This window comes from Gallus gallus, chromosome 14 (assembly GCF_016699485.2).
Source record: "Gallus gallus isolate bGalGal1 chromosome 14, bGalGal1.mat.broiler.GRCg7b, whole genome shotgun sequence".
Classification (NCBI taxonomy): domain Eukaryota; kingdom Metazoa; phylum Chordata; class Aves; order Galliformes; family Phasianidae; genus Gallus; species Gallus gallus.
In genome coordinates this window covers 14,284,535-14,307,819 of record NC_052545.1, presented here as the reverse complement: position 1 = coordinate 14,307,819, position 23,285 = coordinate 14,284,535, and the positions used below count along the sequence as shown (strand labels likewise).

The 23,285-nt window shown below is 55.2% G+C and overlaps 1 protein-coding gene and 3 long non-coding RNA genes across 6 annotated transcripts; 2 read left to right on the top strand and 2 right to left on the bottom strand.

Moving 5' to 3' along the window:
• Positions 1 to 1,004: 1,004 nt before the first annotated feature.
• LOC121106817 (zinc finger CCCH domain-containing protein 11A-like) lies at positions 1,005 to 8,343 on the top strand. The gene is made up of 8 exons (XM_040647783.2): positions 1,005 to 1,689; positions 4,529 to 4,697; positions 4,902 to 5,021; positions 5,778 to 5,901; positions 6,364 to 6,639; positions 6,952 to 7,091; positions 7,652 to 7,719; positions 8,007 to 8,343. Exons 2-8 carry the CDS (start codon positions 4,644 to 4,646, stop codon positions 8,275 to 8,277), a joined length of 1,053 nt encoding a protein of 350 aa, XP_040503717.1. The 5' UTR covers positions 1,005 to 1,689; positions 4,529 to 4,643; the 3' UTR covers positions 8,278 to 8,343.
• Positions 3,843 to 8,729, bottom strand: LOC124417195. Of its 2 annotated transcripts, XR_006931475.1 has the most exons (3): positions 8,638 to 8,654; positions 7,141 to 8,187; positions 3,843 to 6,563 (listed from the first exon to the last, which is right to left on the bottom strand). It is a non-coding gene; the product is annotated as an uncharacterized LOC124417195 (long non-coding RNA). The 2 variants fall into 2 exon arrangements; XR_006931474.1 differs by having other exon boundaries at positions 3,843 to 8,187; positions 8,638 to 8,729.
• Positions 8,730 to 14,984: 6,255 nt separating this feature from the next.
• LOC121106816 lies at positions 14,985 to 16,151 on the top strand. The gene is made up of 2 exons (XR_005839914.1): positions 14,985 to 15,527; positions 15,815 to 16,151. It is a non-coding gene; the product is annotated as an uncharacterized LOC121106816 (long non-coding RNA).
• LOC107054657 lies at positions 15,997 to 23,236 on the bottom strand. 2 transcript variants are annotated; one of them, XR_003077695.3, is made up of 2 exons: positions 22,821 to 23,236; positions 15,997 to 18,501 (listed from the first exon to the last, which is right to left on the bottom strand). It is a non-coding gene; the product is annotated as an uncharacterized LOC107054657 (long non-coding RNA). The 2 variants fall into 2 exon arrangements; XR_005839913.2 differs by having other exon boundaries at positions 23,101 to 23,236.
• Positions 23,237 to 23,285: the final 49 nt, after the last annotated feature.

The following is a 23,285-nucleotide window of genomic DNA, read 5'->3' as shown; positions in this document are numbered from 1 at the left end:
AAGGGGCCCGAAGCCCCTCCCGCCGGCCGGCCGGCCGGCCGTCCATCCGCTGGGACGGCACAGGGCGACGGCTGCCGCGAGCAGCCGGGCTCTGCCTGCACTCGGGAGCCCCAAAGCCCGCTGCAAGTCGGCAAGCGAGCAGCAGGAATCCAAACCAGGACTGGAAGCAGGGACGAAGCGCACGGCCTCGGCAGGGCGAGAGGCGCCGGGCCGCGACGCAGCGCTCAGCCGCCGCTCCCACAGCGAAAGCGGAGCGCTCAGGGAGGGATCGCACCGTTCGCAGGCGGCCAACAGCGCTCCGTCGCGTTTTTCCTCACGGCAGCCTTCCGGCGGAGGCGCGTAACGCCTCTCGCCGATCACCCAACGCCCGGGAAGGCTCACGGCCCCGCAGGGAGCGGCGGCAGCCGGCACGGAGCGGGCACTGCCGCATCTCCGCCCGCCGCGGCTCGGGGCCAACCGCCGCCCCGCGCCGCTCCGACCCCCCGCCCCGCCCCGCCCCGCCGCGGCCCCACAGCCTCCCGCAGCCTCCCGCCGCGCGTCCCGGGCCGCCCGCAGAGCCCTCTCAGAGGGACCCGCGCGGAGCCGAAGACGGGAACGAAGGAGAGCCGCGCGGCCCGCACTCACCGCCCGCCTTCATTGCGGCGGACCGAGCGCACGCAGCGACCGCCGCACCCGGACCGGCTCCGCGAGGGGCGGCGAGAACCCCCTCGGCGCGGCTCAGGGAAGGAGCGCGAGGCTGAGGCTGAAGCTGAGGCTGAAGCTGACTCCGCCCCAGCCGGGCTCAGGCAGCACCGGGGCGGCCGCCGCTCCGCCGCTCTGCTTCGCTCGCTTCGCTCCGCTCCGCCCCTCCGCCACGAGCTCAGATCCTCTCAGCGACGCCTACCGGCCGCGCGCACTCCTTTTTAAACACAGCGGGCCGCGTGATTGGCCGGGAGGATGACGGGAGGTGGGGCCGTCCCCGCCCCGCGGGCCGCGATTGGGCGACGAGGATGCCAATTCCGATTGGGGCGGTTGGCGGTTGAGGAGCGCGGCGGCTACAGCGCATGCGTGCGGAGCGAGAGGCCTTCCCGCTTCCCCCCGACGAGAGCGGCGGTGTTGCCGTGCCGGCCTCTTCTGCGGCCGTGATTTCGCCTCCCGAGAAGTCTTGCGCTCAGCAGAGGATGCTTTTATCTTTGGCCTCAAGAAACAAACGGGCAAGGACATTTTCCTCGCGTTCCGCAGACGCCGTTTTCCAAAGGGGCTCGCTGTGGCCTAGTAAGCAACGGGAATCTTCCGAGGTTGGCAAAGATCTCCAAGCTCATCCGGTCCGGCTGTCCACCCATCACCGTGCGGAGCCCATCTCCACCTCCGTCTCCGTCTCCGTCTCCGTCTCCAAGAAGGGCTGTAAGGAGGATCCGGGGAAGTGCAGGCCTGTTAGCCTGAGCTCGGTGCCAGGGAAGGTGATGGAGCAGACTGTCTTGGGGGAGACCACGCGGCACGTGCGGGACGAGCGGGGATCAGGCCTAGCCAGCGTGGGTTCACGAAGGGCAGGTCCTGCTCGACCAAGCGGATCTCCTGCGATGATCTAGCGACCCGCCTGGTGGATGAGGGAAAGGCTGTTGCTGTGGTCTAGCCAGACTTCAGCAAAGCCTTTGACGCTGTCTCCCACGGTATTCTCCTGCAGAAGCTGGCAGCCCGTGGCTTGGACAGGTACGCTCTTGGCTGGGGGAGGAAGTGGCTGGAGGGCCGGGCCCAGAGAGTGGTGGTGAATGGAGTTAAATCCAGCTGGCGAGCGGTCACCAGCGAGTGGTGTTTCCCAGGGGTGGGTGCTGGGGCCTGTCCTCTTCAGTATCTGTACCGAGGACCTGGATGAGGGCATTGAGCGCAGCCTCAGGAAGTTTGCAGGTGACACCAAGTTGGCTGGAAGTGTCCATGTGCCTGAGGGTAGCGAGGCCCTACGGAGGGATGTGGACAGGCTGGATAGCTGTTCAGCAAGACCAAACGCCGGGTCCTGCACTTTGGCCACAAGAAGCCCAGGCGACGCTACAGGCCTGGGGCAGAGTGGCTGGAAGACTGTGTAGAGGAAATGGACGTGGGGGTATTGACTGATGCTCGCCTGAAGGTGAGCCAGCGGCGTGCCCGGGTGGCCAAGAAGGCCAGTGGCATCCTGGGGACAGTGGCATCAGGAACAGTGTTGCCAGCAGGAACAGGGAAGTAATTGTCCCCCTGTAATCAGCGCTGGTGAGGCTCACCTCGAGGACTGTGTCCAGTTTTGGGCCCCTGGCTGTAAGAAAGACATGGAGAGGCCCTGGACTGGAGCGTGCTCAGAGAAGGGCAACAAAGCTGGTGAGGGGTCTGGAGCACAGGCGTTACGAGGAGCGGCTGAAGGAGCTGGGATTGTTCAGCCTGGAGAAGAGGAGGCTCAGGGGAGACCTTATTGCTCTCTATAGCTACCTGAAGGGAGGTTGTAGTGAGGCGGGGGGTGGGGGGGGTCGGCCTCTTCTCTCGTGTCACAGTGATGGGACTAGAGGGAACGGCTTCAAGCTGCGCCAGGGAAGGTTCGGTTCGGGCTGGACCTTAGGAAATGCTACTTCTCCGCAAGGGTGGTCAGGCACTGGAATGGTTTAATGGGAACTACTGGTGGTGGGTGGATGGTTGGGCTGGGTGATCCTGTGGGTCTTTTCCAACCTTGGTGATTCTATGATTCTATCATTTCCCCACCAAACCAACCGTGTCCCTTAGCACAACATCTAGACAAAGTCTGTCTCACTGCTCCTGCAGCCAGAGGGCTCAGATGCACGTGTTCCTGCCCGATTCCCTCCCGCTTTTCTAAGTGGCATGAAGGAATTTGAGCATAGGTTTGAAGACTCAAAACAAAATCATCAATTTTGGTCTATTTATGGCTCCTTTTTCATGTCACGTTTGCAGCTCCGTTACCCGCAGGGTTTCACGTGGGTTGCATGGGCTTGCCACCAGATCTTCAACTCAAAAATCTGATCGTGTCTCTGACCTCTCTTACCAGAGAGAAATGGTCTCTTAGAATTGGGATCTGGGAGGCGTCTGCTTCCTTGGTTTATGATGAAAGCGCAGAAGTGCTGCGGATCCGTGCTGAGGTCACAATCGTTCTTGGGTGGGAGGGTTTGGCGCTCAGCTGGGGAGCAGAGCTGGTGCTCTGGTGAGCGTGCTGCACGCAGAGACTGAGCTCTGAGCGTTCCTTGCAAGGGATCATCCTTTGAGAGCCCGTCAGAAGCACCGCTGTGGCGTGTGTGACCTGGGCACAGCCTGGAGTGAGCGGGCCAAAGAGGTGAGCTGGGCTTGGTGGCGGGTGGTTGCTGGAAGGAGTCTCAGCAGGAAAGCTAGGCTGGGGAGGAGTTCCCCGCTCAGACGAGGCCCTTCCAGATGGCCGTTTCCAGGGGAAATTGATTCTGTGTGAGATTCTGTCACACGTTTCGGTGAGGATGAGGAACTGGCGTTACTCCCCTGTGTGATGCTACAGTGCAACGGAAAGCACAGGGATAAGAGTGGGGTGGCAAAGTCCTAGGCTGCAGCACGTGAGGATAAGCCCAAGTGCCGCAGCTGAGAAATAACGCAGAAAGGAAGGAAAAAAGCTGCTGACCCTTGGAAGGCCTCGGGCAGGCAGGGATCTCCAGTCAGACACCCTTGCCTCCACTGCCAACCCTTCAGTGAGGTCTGGGAAGGGTCTGCATGCACCTGAGCTCCCCTGGGTTGGCCCTGCCTTCCCACCAGGTGCTCAATCACTGCTTCAAGCTGTGACTGAGCATTGCCACCGCACCCCTGCAAAATTGCTGCTGGGCCCCAGCCTTCATTTCAGACATTCCAAAGGAAGAAGAGCACAGACTTCACAGAGTGCAACTTGTGCTTTATTGACCCACCGATGGCTGGCTGTGCCGTATCCAGCATATTTTTAACAAAACCCCACTCGAGTCACGGTGGAGAGCCAAGTGCTCAGCTGGGGCACGGACTGTCCGGTGACATCACAAGCACAGTGACCTCACAAGCACTGTCTTTCGGGCCGTGGCTGCCACCAGTGAGTGCCACAGCCGTGAGCGCTGCGCAGGAGTGCGGACACGCTGCGTCAGCCCTCGTCCCGGCTGGCAGTGAGAGTGGTGGTGGCTGACGGGTGCTGCCCGCTCTCGCTGACGGTGTTGCTCAGCCATCGGGCTGGTGTGTTAGCTGGAAGGGAGAAGGCCTGCAGCTGTGCCTGGGTAAGCCACAACCGTAGGTTCGTCAAACACGTGAGTCGTACCAGTGCATCCCTTGCAGCTGCAGCAAGGGGAGAAGATGGATTCATTCTCATGACAGGAACGCAAAATGTGTGCTGCAAGTTATGTAACTGTAGGTGAGATGGAGGACAGTACTTGCTGGGAGAGGTCGTGGCAGTTAGACGCAAGTTGGATCTAGAGTTGGCACAGTTCTTCAACCAGCTGCTTCCGAGACGCTGCCCTCCTCGAGAGTCTAAATTGCATAAAAGGAAAGCTGGGGAAATGCTTATTCCTCATTCTTTTCCGGTTCTTGACCCTTTCCTCAGGGTCCCGGTCGGAAAGGCGATTTTGCGGATCCAAGCAGTCCAAGAAGGAGGGCGTCCGGCTCTTTCCAAGAGCAGGGAACTCCTCTGAAGCCGAGCTTGCTCTGAGAATTTCATCATGTCTCAGCGAGGAGTCGACTGCTACTTCTATTTCTACTCCACCTGCACGAAGGTATGGTTGGGTTTCCTTTGCCTGCATTTTCTTCCTTGTCCTCATTCGTAAGAGAAAGGGGTGGAGCAGGGGGAGACCTACCACTGATGCGTTACCTTCACAACCGGTGGGATTCTGCGCTCGCTGCTAACAAGCTGGGCTGATAGCATGGGCACGTTTCAGGCCGTACTCTTATTTTCCCGTGTGGTTTCCTTTTGCGTGCAGGGAGACAGCTGTCCCTTCCGCCACTGTGAAGCGGCTCTGGGGAGCGAACAAGTGTGCCGGCTGTGGGTGGAGGGTCGCTGTTCCAGTGGCAACTGCAAGTTCAGGCACATGAGAATTGATGTGAGTGTTTGCCTAAAGACGTGCTCTCCAACTTAGCCACAAAACCGCTTTTCATTGCTGTAGGTGGGCGGAATGCACTTGTGCAGGCTAGATACGTTTGCTGTGAAAATCTTAGGGGTTTCTGTTTCTAGAGGGGACCGGGAGGAGGCAGGGGGAAGAGAACTCCATGCCTCAGCTCTATGTTAGCGAGAGCTGTTTGCGCTAGGTGCCAAAGGCATTTTTTCCCCAGGTGCAAAAAGACCGCATTGCTCAGACTCCTACACCTGCTGGAGCAGGGTGGGAGGAAAGAGCGGGCACTGCCCTCCTGCCAGCGGGGCTTGCTTGCGGTCTACCAGGCCTTGTCTGCCCTGGATTTCTTCAGACAACTGTGCTCTGGCTGCTTGGAGTAGCAAAGGGTGGGGCGAGAGATGATGGTCAAGAGCTAAGGCTCTGCCCGATCATTTCTGGTGGACTTCGCCACGGCACCTGAAGGCACCGTTTCTCCCGAATAACGGGAGCATTTTGCAGCAGGTGTATTGGTTTAACCCCCTGAACTGAGAGCGCCTGTCTCCTCTACCTGAAGGATGAGAAAGCGAAATATGCCGAGCGGTTACAGCTCACGCAGGTGTTGTGAATGCGCTCCCAGGTGTTTCCTTTAGTGATAGGTGATGTTTCAGCACTGTGACGGTCCCATCTCTGGCACGACCCGGAACGCTGCGTCTCTTTGCAAACCTCGTGCGCCTGTTTCCGTGACCCTTCCTTTCTTTCTCTCTTCAGAAGAAGCGCAGTGAGATTCCGTGCTATTGGGAGGATCAACCAGGAGGCTGTCAGAAAGCCCACTGCGCCTTTCTCCACTTGAAGGAACGCGGTGGGAACGGACTGGCCGTACCACCAAGCCAAAGTGAGTTTCTGATGGCACGAAGCGTGAAAGATTTAATCTGGAATATTACTTCTGAGCGGGTGCGGGATGTCAAGTAACCATTCACTGGTGGGGAGTGCAGGGAAGAGCCACGCTAAGAGAAATATTAGTTTGTGTTTTGGCCGTCTGAATGGTGGTTGTTTTTTTTTTTGGGGGGGGGGGGGGGGGGTGGGAGGGGGCGGGGGGAGATACGGGCTAAGATGGAAAACCAGAGGAACAAGGCTACCAAGGCACTAGCTGGATAGCTGGCTGTGCCTTGGTGACTGCAGCAATTTGCAGCGGAAATGAAATTAACTTTGTGCAGGTGGGTTCAGAATGGCAGTTGATGGTGAATGGGAGCTGCTTGAGGGACAGACTTCCAAAACTTAAAGCTTGTGGCTGACTGTGTTGAAACCTTCCTCCAAAGAGATGCTCTTCACTTACTTCTTGTTTTCTCTCTGCCAGAAGCTGACGCCAGTGGCCTTCCTCCGAAGAGCGGCCTTGCAGGAAGTCTGGGCAAGAAGCCTGGGAAGGCACCAAAGAGAGGTACAGATACTCAACAGGCATCTGGGCTTGATGCACTGTCTTTCTGCTTAGCTGTTCTGATTGTTCTTTCCTGGGACTGTTCCCTGCAGTTGACATCCCAACTTCCTCCCATGGCCCGGCTGGAAAAAAAACGCAAGCGATCTGAGGAGGAGGAGGGAAAAGTAAAAGAATTGCCCTGCAAGAAACGAGTCAAGGGTGAGCACAGGGAGCTCGTGACGGCGTCTCAGAAAAGTAACGCTGCCACCTAGGATTGCTCTGTGTCAGAGTTTTCCTTGCCCTGGGGTATTCCTGGGCGCAGCCATTGGGTTTCTTGGTTCCTCTGTATGCACTGCTGGCAGACAGAGATGACTGTGTGGAAGACATTGCTGAGAATCCAGCACGTGGCAGTGTAACTCCACTGGTCAAGTGGATTTAACTTTGAGGAAGGGTTGCGGGAACGATAAGAGAACGTGGATCTCTCTCGAGGCACAGCAGGACTCTACCAGCTCTCCCTTCCTTTGACTCTAGGTGGACGCAAGGAGGCCGTGAAGCCTATTGATTGGAAAACCACCTTCCCCCCCAAGCAGAAACGGAAACGAAAAGCAGCAGAGATGCATCCATCTGCTGCTGAGGACACAGATGAGCCCCCAGCTAAAAAACTACCTACGGTAAGAACAGGGGGTTCTAAGCAGTAGCGGATACGGAAGGTTTGTTTACATTGCTCTTGAAGAAACGTAGGAGTGTCAAATGTTCTGCAGGTCTCCTGTTTCCTTTGAAGGCAGCAGATGTCTCACAGGATACTTGTGCAAACTTCCTGTTTTGATCAGATGTAGAGCAGTGATGACTCTGTAATAGTCTGCGATTCTAGGATTCGGAGATGGCTCTGTGGTGGGAAGGATTTTGTCCATTGATGCTGCGCTGTGAAAAACACCCAAGGTCGCTTGTAACCTTCAAGAGAATGCTTCCTTCGGGAGCAGCGTGGTTCCGTATTTGGGTTCAGGCTCAGCTCAGGCTGAGGGAAGGGAGGAGGAGTCCTCAGAGATCATCTCGTGTTCCACCTGTCCTGCTGTGAGCAGGGTTGCCAGCCACGAGATCCAAGTGCCTGGAAACCCATCCAGCCTGGCCTTGGATGCCTCCAGGGACGGGGCATCCGCAGCTTCTCTGGGAAAAGAAGTTACCTAGGAATCTTTGTCCCGTGCTTCATACACAATGTCTTGTTTCTTCCTAGGCCATCGTTCCAGCCCTGCCCGGGGACAGCCTGGTGACCATTCCTGCAGTCGAAACACCTCCAAGCAGGTGATGACCACAACTCGTTCATCATCAGTGCCCTTTTTCCATTAGACATAAGTTCTTTCACATCAGGGGGAGAAGGGGGTGTTTGAGATGTGTCGTGGCATAATCCAACAAAGGAACAGGTCCTCTGAAATGATTTCAATTGCTTACTCAAAATCTCTGCTGAGTAAGTCGTGGGGAAAAGTAGCTCAGTCAGTAAACAGGTTTTCGCAGAGGACGACTTCTTGCTGAAAGCGCTTCTCCAGTTAGAGATGTCACGTACTGATTGTTCTCTTCCTTGTCCTCCCAAGCCTGGAACTGCTTCCAGGAAGCCAGGCGGACTCCGTGGCACAGTCGGAGGTCTCAAGTGCACCATCCTATTCCTCACAAGACGCAGCTGAGACACAGCAGCTGAGCTGCGCAGAGGCGGGGGAAGCACTCGTCTCTGAAGAGGACGATCTCGAGCAGTTCGTGATGGAGATCACAGGAGAACTGGAAGGAGAAATTGAGGTGGACGCTGAGAAGGATGTGGACGAGCTCCTTCTGGAACTGTCTGACATCATTGACAGTGTAACACCATAGACTGATTGTCTATTTTACAACCAACAGCAACAACCACCAATTAAAACCAACCCTGTTCCTTTTCAACCCTGCTCCTTGTCTGTCTTCTTCTGAGGGGACCCTTATTCTGAAAGCTTGCAGTGAGTCTTAAAGCAGAGTCAAACGGGTACAGATCAGCAGTGACGGCATTCTGTTCTCCCAGTTTCCCTGCTGGTCAGGGTTCAGGGGCCGTGCAGCCGTTCGTTCCCCAGCCCTGGGTGGCTGCCCTCAGCATCGAGGGCACAAAGCACGTCTTTGGGTACAGAAAGACGCCCACCCGCAAGGCTGAAACTGAAACTTCTTCCTGCCTCCCCCCTTGGCAAAACTCTGCATTGGGCTCACGTGCAAGGTCTGCTGTTCTGATTCCTTGGACAACGCCTGCGTCAACCTGGGGCGCAGTGCTGCGCCGCGCCCCCCCCCACCCCCCCCCCCCCCCTCCCACTTTCTCCCCCTTCTCTCAGGCCTCTCGGTGCAATTCTTCTCCTTGAACACGAGGTGGAGACCCAGTACAGCCAGTACACCCCTTCCCTTGCCCAGCCCCTGCTTGCCGTGGGTAGCAAGGGGCAGTGGCTTGGGGCGCGAGGGCAAGCCCTTCTCGGATCTGACTCCTGCTTCTCATCCCATTGCCCCAGAACAATCCCAAGGGAGCTGCTCTGTACAAGTACCTGGCAAAACCGGGCTCAAGGCACCTCTCAGGGACAACCAAATTCTCGGGGCTGTCGCTCAGCAGAAGCCGGGGCAAAGCCCTCCCACTCGAGTCAGCCTCAGTTATCGCCCGCTGAGGAATGCCAGGGCCTTGGGAGTATTTGCTCCAAGCTCAAGCAGAGGCCAGCTCATTCTGACATCCACCTCCCTACTTATTTATGCCTTTTAACTAGACGCATTTGTAACACAAGGGTTTGTGTTACTCCACTTGATATTTCTGTTAATCTGTCTGTATCTGTATCTGTTCTAAGGTACCCTGTTACTGAGCGTGGATCTTGTCACCCCTGAATCTGTAATCAGGTCTCTGTTTAATTCTCATCCATTTCATTAAATCGCGTTACTGAGCTCCTCACCGTTACGTGACTAAGGGCTGTTAGAATGTTAGGCTTTGCGCTAAAAATTACCGCTCTTGTTCAGTTATCAGTAACTCTGACATGGCTACTCAGGAGAACCAAGTGAAATGCAATTGTCATCTCCTGCGATGCCAAACTGGTGGAGGCAGCAGCATGACAAGCACAGTCACCAAGTAGCTACCAAAACGTGAGATCCAAACAAAGCCTCCGTTCCCTGAGGAATTGGCTTATGATAGCTGGTGTAAGTGGGCAGAGGTAGGAGAGCACTCAACTGATGCTGGAGGGCGGGAAAGATCACGGTATAATCAGCAAGAGGTTGGAGCGCATCTTCCTGCCAGGAGAGGGGAAAACCCAACCGTAAAATAGAGGCGTTACAAGATGGGATCAGCGGATGTAATCTACTGAGCTGTTGTTATCACCGGAAACAGAGCAACAGCTAAACGAGCTTCAAGAGTTTCAATGAAAACACCACAACCTGGGATCACGTATGGAAATGGCACCAGGGCCATCTCCCAGTTCTGCCTGACATAGCTCAGCTTGGAAAAATGTCTCTCCTGAAGAATGGGCTGGTAACAGTTGGGGTGATCCAGACAACTATTGCTCAGACAAGCATAGCCATTTGCATCTGCACGAGTCCCTCCCCCCCGCCTCGCAGTCCGACCCATGGCTGAAGCCACAGGGCCTTGGGGCGGCGCACAGAATCGCACTGACAACCAACTCCATCGGACGCCATCCCCGTGGCCAATTTACACCACTATTACGGCTGCGGCCCTGGAGAAGTTGAAAGGGACTGTCCCTGGGGAGCGCTTTTGAGCAGGGGAAACAGAACGTTGCTGGGGATGGAGCCAGGCGCTCTTGGAGTCCTGGTGCCCGTTTAAGGGCCAGGCCCCAGCCCCCGGTTGAGCCTCCTCCAAAGGTTCCAGGGTCGGCAGCAGCCGAGGGAGTGGCTCCCACCAATGGGGTGTGGGTTTTGTACCCCCAGGGCCACCCCCACTGGACCCCAAGGAGGGGGCAGGGCCTGGGGACACAATAAAAAAAATCAGAGGCTGTGGGACACAGTGCTTATGTACTCCTCCACACAGCTACAACAATCGTAGAATCAGGCAATATCCTGAGCTGGAAGGGATATCCACAGGGATTATCAGGTCCAATCCCCGGCTCCACAAAGGACCGCCCAAACACAACGGTCCTTCACAGACCTTTCCAGCCACCAGTTATACTCGCCTCTTAGATCTCTTTCCAGAGGGAAGACCGAAAGAAAGCTCTCGTTCCTATGACATCGGCGTGCAAGGGACCGGGCTTCGGGTCCTCCCGCTTCACACCCAGCAGCCAACAGAGCTGGCTGTAGCTCATCACCTGAAAGACAAAGAAGCGGTAAGAATTCCACAGGGTGATTCCCCCTGCCAGGAAGCAGCTACTTCATCCTTATTTGTCCTCATTTCTTCCAAGGAGAAAGCTATCCTGCCGAGTCCTTCCTAGAACTGCTGGTCAACCACAGCACTTAGAGTCCCGGCAGATGAAGTTGAGAAGCCCCAACCTTACCGAGCTATTCTCTACTGCCAAAACCTCCAGTTAAAACCCACTTCCCGTTATGGGAACTTTGGAACAGCCTGCCATACGGTAGCTTTCGCTCAAGGAGGCAGATTTTAGCAAACAAATTAGAACAGCAAACCCACCTTTTCTTGGCCTATCTCGTCATAACGCTCACCTTCAAATTGTCTTGAACTGCAGTGAGACAACACCTGCCTGTCATCCTTCAGGTCTTTTCCAACCTGAGCGATTCCACGGACGCTGAAAAGAAAGACCAGCGCTTTAGTCTTAGCATGGCTTATAGACAACATTGTACTTCTCTGTAGTCCACAACCGTAGGTATCTAATACCCAAAGGAGAACAGAGGTTGGCCATACAACTCAAGCACCGACTATTTAGACCACAGCTGCATCCACAAGACATTACCTCTCATTACCAGGTATTATTTGGCATTCTCTGCTAACCCTGAAATACTCCCCAGTGAAACCAGAAACCATCTCTGAAGGTGCCTTCCTTAAGAAACCCAAGTTTTCATCTCAACAAAAAAGCAGATGCCTTGCTATCTGCACGCTCTTAAACGTACACTCTCCACAGGGAGACACACACAGTACGCACATCAGAGCGGGCACCGCAGTTAGAAGCAGAACAATTAGCGTGACATGCAAGTCAAGCCATCTCCTTCCAATCGGATGGGTAAAGAGACGTTCTCCTTCCTTTCTAGGCAGATTACTAACAACCCATTCAAATTGCACCTGCTTCAATAGCCAAGTCTACTCATCCTTCACCACACGGGGTTGGGCAAAACAACCGACCCTGAGAGCTGTGCTCTTCCATCACACTTGCTGGTTCACATGGAAGCACCAGGGACAGATTTCAGGTCACGTGTTACCTTCAAACAAGGAACACTAGTGCCCACGCCCAAACACCAGCGAGATCATCCACGAGGTATTTAAGAGGGGAGCGCACCTGCAAGGTAGGAGGGGGAGCATTACTAACAGAACGGGACCAACACCATTGAATTTTAGGTAGGGAGCTCATTAATCACAGCTCCTTCCCTGGCTAGCCATCACTACAGCAAGAGATGCCAAACCAAATTCACTTTGCCAGTCACGGGGAGCCGGAAGGACCATCCCCACAGAAACTCGACACAAAACACACAAATACTGCTGCCAGTCTTGGAGGTTGCAGTAGTGAGCAAGCTGACCGCTAGGCCAGCAAATAGCTACCTACTGCACGGTTTTTTTGGCTCTCCTCACGCCTCCGCGGACGCAGGCGTTCCCGCCTGCACTTCTGGCTCCCGGGGGCAGAAATAAGGCAGCGCACTGCAGGAGGGGCCGGCACTCACCGCTCCGAGCCAGAGGAGCTCCTCAGCAGGAAGGCGAAGGCACAGCATGAAGCACAGCATCCTCGGGCACACTTAGCAACGGCAGGACGCGGGGCCGTTCCCTTAGCCTTCGCTTGGAAGGGAAACAGAAGCATCTGGAACAGCGGCAGCGAACCGCTGGAAAACAAAAACACAACACCTCGCTGAGCCACAGGAAGAGAAAAGGTGGAAGAGAAAAAAGGTGCCCCTAGAGTGCGTGTGGAATTCAGTGGAACGCTTCTTCAAGCGCATCAACCAGAGCAAGAGATGAGGAGGGATGAGGAAGCTAAGGCCCACGAAGCCACCCGAGGCCAAAGCCCACCTCTCCGCGGGAGGTGCTCCTGGAAGACCCCTCCCCTCACAGCCAGCTTCCTCACCTCGCCGCGCTCACAGACCGGGGCGCTGCCTGCACCAGCCTTCCTTTCCTGCTGGAGAGCTTACCCTCAGCACGGCAGCCAAGAGAGGCAAACGACCGAGGAGGTGAGGCGAAGCCAGGAAGAACACACGAGTCACGCCGGCGGAAGACAGAAAAGGGGCCCGAAGCCCCTCCCGCCGGCAGGCCGGCCGGCCGTCCATCCGCTGGGACGGCACAGGGCGACGGCTGCCGCGAGCAGCCGGGCTCTGCCTGCACTCGGGAGCCCCAAAGCCCGCTGCAAGTCGGCAAGCGAGCAGCAGGAATCCAAACCAGGACTGGAAGCAGGGACGAAGCGCACGGCCTCGGCAGGGCGAGAGGCGCCGGGCCGCGACGCAGCGCTCAGCCGCCGCTCCCACAGCGAAAGCGGAGCGCTCAGGGAGGGATCGCACCGTTCGCAGGCGGCCAACAGCGCTCCGTCGCGTTTTTCCTCACGGCAGCCTTCCGGCGGAGGCGCGTAACGCCTCTCGCCGATCACCCAACGCCCGGGAAGGCTCACGGCCCCGCAGGGAGCGGCGGCAGCCGGCACGGAGCGGGCACTGCCGCATCTCCGCCCGCCGCGGCTCGGGGCCAACCGCCGCCCCCGCCCCGCCCCGCCCCGCGGCCCCACAGCCTCCCGCAGCCTCCCGCCGCGCGTCCCGGGCCGCCCGCAGAGCCTCTCAGAGGGACCCGCGCGGAGCCGAAGACGGGAACGAAGGAGAGCCGCGCGGCCCGCACTCACCGCCCGCCTTCATTGCGGCGGACCGGGCGGACCGAGCGCACGCAGCGACCGCCGCACCCGGACCGGCTCCGCGAGGGGCGGCGAGAACCCCCTCGGCGCGGCTCAGGGAAGGAGCGCGAGGCTGAGGCTGAAGCTGAGGCTGAAGCTGACTCCGCCCCAGCCGGGCTCAGGCAGCACCGGGGCGGCCGCCGCTCCGCCGCTCTGCTTCACTCCGCTCCGCTCGCTCCGCCCCTCCGCCACGAGCTCAGATCCTCTCAGCGACGCCTACCGGCCGCGCGCACTCCTTTTTAAACACAGCGGGCCGCGTGATTGGCCGGGAGGATGACGGGAGGTGGGGCCGTCCCCGCCCCGCGGGCCGCGATTGGGCGACGAGGATGCCAATTCCGATTGGGGCGGTTGGCGGTTGAGGAGCGCGGCGGCTACAGCGCATGCGTGCGGAGCGAGAGGCCTTCCCGCTTCCCCCGACGAGAGCGGCGGTGTTGCCGTGCCGGCCTCTTCTGCGGCCGTGATTTCGCCTCCCGAGAAGTCTTGCGCTCAGCAGAGGATGCTTTTATCTTTGGCCTCAAGAAACAAACGGGCAAGGACATTTCCTCGCGTTCCGCAGACGCCGTTTTCCAAAGGGGCTCGCTGTGGCCTAGTAAGCAACGGGAATCTTCCGAGGTTGGCAAAGATCTCCAAGCTCATCCGGTCCGGCTGTCCACCCATCACCGTGCGGAGCCCATCTCCACCTCCGTCTCCGTCTCCGTCTCCGTCTCCAAGAAGGGCTGTAAGGAGGATCCGGGGAAGTGCAGGCCTGTTAGCCTGAGCTCGGTGCCAGGGAAGGTGATGGAGCAGACTGTCTTGGGGGAGACCACGCGGCACGTGCGGGACGAGCGGGGATCAGGCCTAGCCAGCGTGGGTTCACGAAGGGCAGGTCCTGCTCGACCAAGCGGATCTCCTGCGATGATCTAGCGACCCGCCTGGTGGATGAGGGAAAGGCTGTTGCTGTGGTCTAGCCAGACTTCAGCAAAGCCTTTGACGCTGTCTCCCACGGTATTCTCCTGCAGAAGCTGGCAGCCCGTGGCTTGGACAGGCGTCTTGGCAGGAAGTGGCGCTGCCGGGCCCAGAGAGTGGTCTGAATGGAGTTTTCCAGCTGGCGAGCGGTCACCAGCGATTGGGTTTCTTGGTGGGTCTGGGGCACTGCTCTTCAGTATCTGAGAGGACCTGGATGAGGGCATTGAGCGAGCCTCCAGCAAGTTTGCAGGTGACTCCAAGTTGGTCAAGTGTCCATTTGCTTTGAGGAAGGGTTACGGGAGGGATGTGGAAGGTGGATCTGTTCTCAAGGCACAGCCAGGTCTCTGCAGCTTTCCACTTCCAGGCGACGCTAGGTGGGGCAGAGTGGCTGGAAGACTGTGATTGGAAAACCACCTTGCTCGCCCCAAGGTGAGCCAACGGCGTGCCCGGGTGGCCAAGCAGAGTGGCATCCTGGGGACAGTGGCATCAGGAACAGATGTTGCCAGCAGCTACAAAGTAATTACCCCCTGTAAAGCGCTGGTGAGGCTAAGCAGTAGCGGATGTGGAAGTTTTGTTTACCTGGCTGTAAGAAACATGGAGAGGCCCATGTTCTGCAGGTCTCCTGTTTCCTTTGAAGGCAGCAGATGTCTCACAGGATACTTGTGCAAACTTCCTGTTTTGATCAGATGTAGAGCAGTGATGACTCTGTAATAGTCTGCGATTCTAGGATTCGGAGATGGCTCTGTGGTGGGAAGGATTTTGTCCATTGATGCTGCGCTGTGAAAAACACCCAAGGTCGCTTGTAACCTTCAAGAGAATGCTTCCTTCGGGAGCAGCGTGGTTCCGTATTTGGGTTCAGGCTCAGCTCAGGCTGAGGGAAGGGAGGAGGAGTCCTCAGAGATCATCTCGTGTTCCACCTGTCCTGCTGTGAGCAGGGTTGCCAGCCACGAGATCCAAGTGCCGGGAAACCCATCCAGCCTGGCCTTGGATGCCTCCAGGGACGGGGCATCCGCAGCTTCTCTGGGAAAAGAAGTTACCTAGGAATCTTTGTCCCGTGCTTCATACACAATGTCTTGTTTCTTCCTAGGCCATCGTTCCAGCCCTGCCCGGGGACAGCCTGGTGACCATTCCTGCAGTCGAAACACCTCCAAGCAGGTGATGACCACAACTCGTTCATCATCAGTGCCCTTTTTCCATTAGACATAAGTTCTTTCACATCAGGGGGAGAAGGGGGTGTTTGAGATGTGTCGTGGCATAATCCAACAAAGGAACAGGTCCTCTGAAATGATTTCAATTGCTTACTCAAAATCTCTGCTGAGTAAGTCGTGGGGAAAAGTAGCTCAGTCAGTAAACAGGTTTTCGCAGAGGACGACTTCTTGCTGAAAGCGCTTCTCCAGTTAGAGATGTCACGTACCGATTGTTCTCTTCCTTGTCCTCCCAAGCCTGGAACTGCTTCCAGGAAGCCAGGCGGACTCCGTGGCACAGTCGGAGGTCTCAAGTGCACCATCCTATTCCTCACAAGACGCAGCTGAGACACAGCAGCTGAGCTGCGCAGAGGCGGGGGAAGCACTCGTCTCTGAAGAGGACGATCTCGAGCAGTTCGTGATGGAGATCACAGGAGAACTGGAAGGAGAAATTGAGGTGGACGCTGAGAAGGATGTGGACGAGCTCCTTCTGGAACTGTCTGACATCATTGACAGTGTAACACCATAGACTGATTGTCTATTTTACAACCAACAGCAACAACCACCAATTAAAACCAACCCTGTTCCTTTTCAACCCTGCTCCTTGTCTGTCTTCTTCTGAGGGGACCCTTATTCTGAAAGCTTGCAGTGAGTCTTAAAGCAGAGTCAAACTGGTACAGATCAGCAGTGACGGCATTCTGTTCTCCCAGTTTCCCTGCTGGTCAGGGTTCAGGGGCCGTGCAGCCGTTCGTTCCCCAGCCCTGGGTGGCTGCCCTCAGCATCGAGGGCACAAAGCACGTCTTTGGGTACAGAAAGACGCCCACCCGCAAGGCTGAAACTGAAACTTCTTCCTGCCTCCCCCCTTGGCAAAACTCTGCATTGGGCTCACGTGCAAGGTCTGCTGTTCTGATTCCTTGGACAACGCCTGCGTCAACCTGGGGCGCAGTGCTGTGCCGCCCCCCCCCCCGCCCCTCCCACTTTCTCCCCCTTCTCTCAGGCCTCTCGGTGCAATTCTTCTCCTTGAACACGAGGTGGAGACCCAGTACAGCCAGTACACCCCTTCCCTTGCCCAGCCCCTGCTTGCCGTGGGTAGCAAGGGGCAGTGGCTTGGGGCGCGAGGGCAAGCCCTTCTCGGATCTGACTCCTGCTTCTCATCCCATTGCCCCAGAACAATCCCAAGGGAGCTGCTCTGTACAAGTACCTGGCAAAACCGGGCTCAAGGCACCTCTCAGGGACAACCAAATTCTCGGGGCTGTCGCTCAGCAGAAGCCGGGGCAAAGCCCTCCCACTCGAGTCAGCCTCAGTTATCGCCCGCTGAGGAATGCCAGGGCCTTGGGAGTATTTGCTCCAAGCTCAAGCAGAGGCCAGCTCATTCTGACATCCACCTCCCTACTTATTTATGCCTTTTAACTAGACGCATTTGTAACACAAGGGTTTGTGTTACTCCACTTGATATTTCTGTTAATCTGTCTGTATCTGTTCTAAGGTACCCTGTTACTGAGCGTGGATCTTGTCACCCCTGAATCTGTAATCAGGTCTCTGTTTAATTCTCATCCATTTCATTAAATCGCGTTACTGAGCTCCTCACCGTTACGTGACTAAGGGCTGTTAGAATGTTAGGCTTTGCGCTAAAAATTACCGCTCTTGTTCAGTTATCAGTAACTCTGACATGGCTACTCAGGAGAACCAAGTGAAATGCAATTGTCATCTCCTGCGATGCCAAACTGGTGGAGGCAGCAGCATGACAAGCACAGTCACCAAGTAGCTACCAAAACGTGAGATCCAAACAAAGCCTCCGTTCCCTGAGGAATTGGCTTATGATAGCTGGTGTAAGTGGGCAGAGGTAGGAGAGCACTCAACTGATGCTGGAGGGCGGGAAAGATCACGGTATAATCAGCAAGAGGTTGGAGCGCATCTTCCTGCCAGGAGAGGGGAAAACCCAACCGTAAAATAGAGGCGTTACAAGATGGGATCAGCGGATGTAATCTACTGAGCTGTTGTTATCACCGGAAACAGAGCAACAGCTAAACGAGCTTCAAGAGTTTCAATGAAAACACCACAACCTGGGATCACGTATGGAAATGGCACCAGGGCCATCTCCCAGTTCTGCCTGACATAGCTCAGCTTGGAAAAATGTCTCTCCTGAAGAATGGGCTGGTAACAGTTGGGGTGATCCAGACAACTATTGCTCAGACAAGCATAGCCATTTGCATCTGCACGAGTCCCTCCCCCCCGCCTCGCAGTCCGACCCATGGCTGAAGCCACAGGGCCTTGGGGCGGCGCACAGAATCGCACTGACAACCAACTCCATCGGACGCCATCCCCGTGGCCAATTTACACCACTATTACGGCTGCAGCCCTGGAGAAGTTGAAAGGGACTGTCCCTGGGGAGCGCTTTTGAGCAGGGGAAACTGAACGTTGCTGGGGATGGAGCCAGGCGCTCTTGGAGTCCTGGTGCCCGTTTAAGGGCCAGGCCCCAGCCCCCGGTTGAGCCTCCTCCAAAGGTTCCAGGGTCGGCAGCAGCCGAGGGAGTGGCTCCCACCAATGGGGTTTGGGTTTTGTACCCCCAGGGCCACCCCCACTGGACCCCAAGGAGGGGGCAGGGCCTGGGGACACAATAAAAAAAAATCAGAGGCTGTGGGACACAGTGCTTATGTACTCCTCCACACAGCTACAACAATCGTAGAATCAGGCAATATCCTGAGCTGGAAGGGATATCCACAGGGATTATCAGGTCCAATCCCCGGCTCCACAAAGGACCGCCCAAACACAACGGTCCTTCACAGACCTTTCCAGCCACCAGTTATACTCGCCTCTTAGATCTCTTTCCAGAGGGAAGACCGAAAGAAAGCTCTCGTTCCTATGACATCGGCGTGCAAGGGACCGGGCTTCGGGTCCTCCCGCTTCACACCCAGCAGCCAACAGAGCTGGCTGTAGCTCATCACCTGAAAGACAAAGAAGCGGTAAGAATTCCACAGGGTGATTCCCCCTGCCAGGAAGCAGCTACTTCATCCTTATTTGTCCTCATTTCTTCCAAGGAGAAAGCTATCCTGCCGAGTCCTTCCTAGAACTGCTGGTCAACCACAGCACTTAGAGTCCCGGCAGATGAAGTTGAGAAGCCCCAACCTTACCGAGCTATTCTCTACTGCCAAAACCTCCAGTTAAAACCCACTTCCCGTTATGGGAACTTTGGAACACCCTGCCATACGGTAGCTTTCGCTCAAGGAGGCAGATTGGCTTTTGATTGCTGGTGTAAGTGGGCAGAGGTAGGAGAGCACTGAATTGATGGTGGAAGTTGGACTAAGGGTCAGAAAGATAAAGGTATAATCTGCAAATTTTTGAGTGCCTCTTCCTGCCAGGTGAGGGGAAAACCAAACTTTGGGTTCAGAAACATCAGTTGCTTATGGTGATCCAACCAACTTCCACGGAAATGGGTTGATGATTAGTCCATTTGTGGGAGAGACCCATCCCTGTAACCCAGACATGGTTGAAGGTGGGGGTTGGGTGTCTCCCACCCTGGGAATATAAGGTGTCTATTGCCCCAGTCCCAGAGTACATACTTGGGCATAGATGGGGTCTGATTCTCCTGATGACTGTAGGAGAGTTCATACTGAGAGAAAGACATATTAGTATCCAGGTGGTGCAGGTGATATAAAGAGGCCATGCAAAATATGAACCTATTTGCTTGCCAAATCTGTGCCTGATTACTAATATTAAATAGTGTAGACTCTGAGAGGGCAAGAGGAAATCTCTAGAATGGTGCAGGAACTAGAAAATGCTGGGATCATAATACCTGCACATAGCCCATATAATTTCCCCATATGCCCAGTAGGGAAGTCAGAGAGCATGTGGAGGATGACCGTGGATTACAAAGAATTAAATAAAGTCACACCACCATTCATGCAGCTGTACCCAATATTGCCTCCCTGATGGACACATTGAGTAGGGAAATAAAAACCTACCATAGTGTCCTAGACTTGGCAAATGCATCCTTCAGCATTCCCATCCACGAAGAATCCCAAGGTCAGTTTGCATTTACATGGGGAGGCAGGCAGCAGACCTTCCAGGTTCTGCCACAAAGGTACGTGCATTCACCAATCTATTGTCAGAACAGGCCCAGGCACTGGGTATACTCAGTCCTATCCTTCCAGCCAAACTAGATGTCCATGTAACCCAGGATGTGTTTGGGATTGAAAAACAGTTATTGGTGCCTACTCCACGTTACAGGCAGTAGAGCCAATAACCCAAACAACTGAAGTCATAGTTAAGACCACCTAGCCAATTCAGGGGTAGGTGAAAGATTTGACCACCTTCCTAAGATGGGTGGCCCAAGCACAAATGGTGGCACGATGGGTTGCCTATCTCAGGCAGAGGAGTAGTCTGTCTTCATCACCATTGGAAGAAGAGCATCACCTAGGCCTGGTGATGTATCATGGCTACGTGCCAGAAGAGACAATGATCGCTCCACTGGAGAGAAGTCCTGTGCAAGAAGGGAAATATCCTGTTCCTGAAGATACCTGGTATACAGATGGGTCCAGCAAGGGTAACCTGAGCAAGTGGTGAGCAGTGGCATATGATCCCTCCACTGAAACAATCTGGTTTGAAGAGAGGGATGGTCAGAGTAGCCAATGGGCAGAACTGTGAGCTGTGTGGATGGTTATAGCCAAGGAACCCCGTGATGATATACTGAATATCTGCACAGATATTTGGGGTGTGTACAGGGGACTCACTCTTTGGACTGCACAGTGGGTCACACAGGAATAGACTATCCACACCTGACCAATCTGGGTCAGAGATATATGGTTAGACATATGGAATGTGGTTACACACAGGACCGTACATGTCAACCACATTTCTGGCCGCCAACCTCTACAGTCACTGGGAAATGATGAAGCCGACACACTGGCCTGCATTTGATGGATTGAGGATTCACCATCTGAGAACATCACCTGCTGGTTACATCAGAAGCTGCAGCATGCTGGACAAAAGACAATGTGGGCAGCTGCTAAAGCATGGGGGCTGCCCATACAGCTATCTGACATCGCCCAGGCATGCCGAGACTGTGATGCTCCAAGATGAGACCGAGATTGTTGCCTGAAACAACAGCCCATCTTGCTAAAGGACACAGCCCTCTCCAGCAATGGCAGGTTGATTACACTGGGCCCCTCTCTTGGTCTGAGGTGTTGAGATATGCCCCAACCTGTGTTGGCACAGCAAGTGAGCTACTGCAGGCCTATCCGGTACCAACAGTGAACTGGGCTTATATCATCAGTGCACTCACCAAGTTGATGGCTGCCTACGGGACACCTCAAGTCATCAAGAGTGACCAAGGGACTCATTTCACTGGTGCAATGGTACAACGCTGGGCAGAAGAGAACAACATTGAGTGGCAATTCCACCTGCCAGATAATCCAACAGCGGCAGGCCTTATTGAATGCTTAAGGCTGCCCTGAAGACAGACTCTCAGTCCCTGCTGGAGTAGACAAAGAGACTATGAAATCCTCTAGGACCTGAACAAAAGGCCTAGAGACTACAAACTCATTGCCCTGAAGATGCTACAGACAACATGGGCCTCCCTGCTTAGTATCCGAATTATGCGCACCAATAGTCAGGTGAGACCCCAAACTGGCAATGAAAATAATCTTCTGCTCCCTGCCCCTGAGAACCTAGAACCAGCTACGCATAGAACAGAATGGCCTCGGAAGGTGCAAGTAGGACCAAAGTGGTGTGGCCTACTTGCACTTTGGGGGAGATTATTGGAGGTTGGAGGATCTATAGTCTCCCCAGTAATAGGTACATGGCAGACATCTTGGTCAACACTCCAGTTTTCGTTGCTAAGGGGACCTTCATCATGTCCCTGTGGCAAATCAGGACTGCCCCTTTGGTACCTGATATAGTTATGCAGCCTCAGATATTGGGCCAAAGGTTATGGTACAGATGGCTGGGACATGCCCCAGTGCAAGCCGAAGTGTTGACCCAGGACAGGAACATGGCCTTTATCTTGCTGTGGAGGATGGACCCTTCTGTTACCTCTGAAACATCTGTACTGCTCCCTGTGAGTCTCTTTGAGTCCACAGGATCACCAGGAGGAGCAATATGACATCAAGATGCTCCAGTGTCACTGTAAGTTCAGCATGACACCTGGTGGTGGACTATATGGGACTGATGGAATGCGATCCAAACCTTCCCTGGTCCAAACAACTATGTGCCTCCAGGAGAACCATCGAGTACTGGCCCACAAAGGAACATGAACTTCAACTATGATGCAATTATCAGTTGTCTTATATTTTGTCAATCTTCACCGTGATGGGCAAATTGTACAAAGCATTGCGGTATACTGGATCAACATAATGGAAAGGGCTTACCTTCAGCTTGCTCTATCATTGGTTCAGACTGTGAGGGGTGGAGTGTGCTAAGTCATGGTCTGAAGCAGTGATGGAGCACCTGGTGGGAAGGCAAGGCCAACCCAGGGGAGCTCAGGTGCATGCAATGTACTGAGTGACTGGGAGGGGTGGAGCCAGGATCTACCCCTTCCCAGACCTCCTTTAAGGGTTGGCAGTGGAGTTGAGAGTATGTTGTTGGAGACTCCTGCCTACCTGAGGTCTTCTGAAGGTAAGCAGACTCTTTCCTTTGTTTCTGTGCTCTCAGCAGTTGCATTTGAGCAAACCCTCACTTGCTGCAGCTCAGGACCTTGCTACTCTGCTGTTACTGCTGGGCTTGCCATCGCATTACAGTGTTAGTCAAGGTCACTGTTAACAGCTGAAGACTATGCAGAGAAGGGCAAAGCCAGGCACTGAACTAAATCAGGCACTTTTTAGTTAACAACGCTAGGGGCACTATATTGTTTTACAGTAAGCTTACTGGAAAGCACCCAAAGCCTGCAGCATTTAGCTATTGGGGGAATATTCAAGGCCTTGCTTTAGCTTTCTTTTCTCCTGGAGATGCAGTAGACTTATTATTTGAGCCTCATGTTATGTTCTGTGCAGGGTCCTCAATTTCTTTTGCTAAGAGGGAAAGCAGCAAGATGCAAAGCCCTCGGCAAGTTAAGAAACCATGAAGATAAGCTGAGGGAGCTGGGCTTGTTCAGCCTGGAGAAGAGAAGGCTGTGAGGTGACCTCACTGCAACCTTCCAGTGCCTAAAGGGAGCCTACAAACAGGAGGGAAGGCAACTCTTCACATTGGTAGATAATGGCAGGGCAAGGGGAAATGGTTTTTAGTCAGAGGAGGGAAGATGTAGGTTGGATGTCAGGGGGAAGTTCTTTACCAGGAGAATGGTGAGGTGTTGGAACAGCTGCCCAGAGAGGCTGTGGATGCCCCGTCCATCCCTGGAGGTGTTCAAGGCCAGGCTGGATGGGGCCCTGGGCAGCCTGGGCTGGTATGAAATGTGGAGGTTGGTGGCCCTGCCGGGGTCTGGAGGTTGGAGCTTCATGATCCTTGAGGTCCCTTCTTGTGCTTTCCTGCCCGCCTTTTCCCACCACGTTCCTCACAGTTTCTCTCGGCCTTATGGGCTCTGTCTTGGTAAAGCACTTTGTGTGTTGGATTACCAGGCATTCTCTTCCTGACGTCGTGGTTTTTGTGGGACCTCCTTGGGCCAGCGCCTGGGAAGGCCTCTTGAGGTGGCGGTAGCAGTGACAGCGCAGCTCTTCTCTTCTCCTTCCTTTTTATTCTCTTCCCCTTCCCTTTCTCTGCCCTTCCGCTTCCCTTTCAATTTCCCCTTCCCGCCCACCCC

Excerpts from the sequence above, each read along its gene's own strand:
- LOC121106817 (XM_040647783.2), top strand. The coding sequence starts at position 4,644 with ATGTCTCAGCGAGGAGTCGACTGCTACTTCTATTTCTACTCCACCTGC. Across the intron at positions 5,022-5,777 it reads TCAGGCACATGAGAATTGAT|AAGAAGCGCAGTGAGATTCC; the intron begins GTGAGTGTTTGC and ends TTCTCTCTTCAG. Across the intron at positions 5,902-6,363 it reads GGCCGTACCACCAAGCCAAA|AAGCTGACGCCAGTGGCCTT; the intron begins GTGAGTTTCTGA and ends TCTCTCTGCCAG.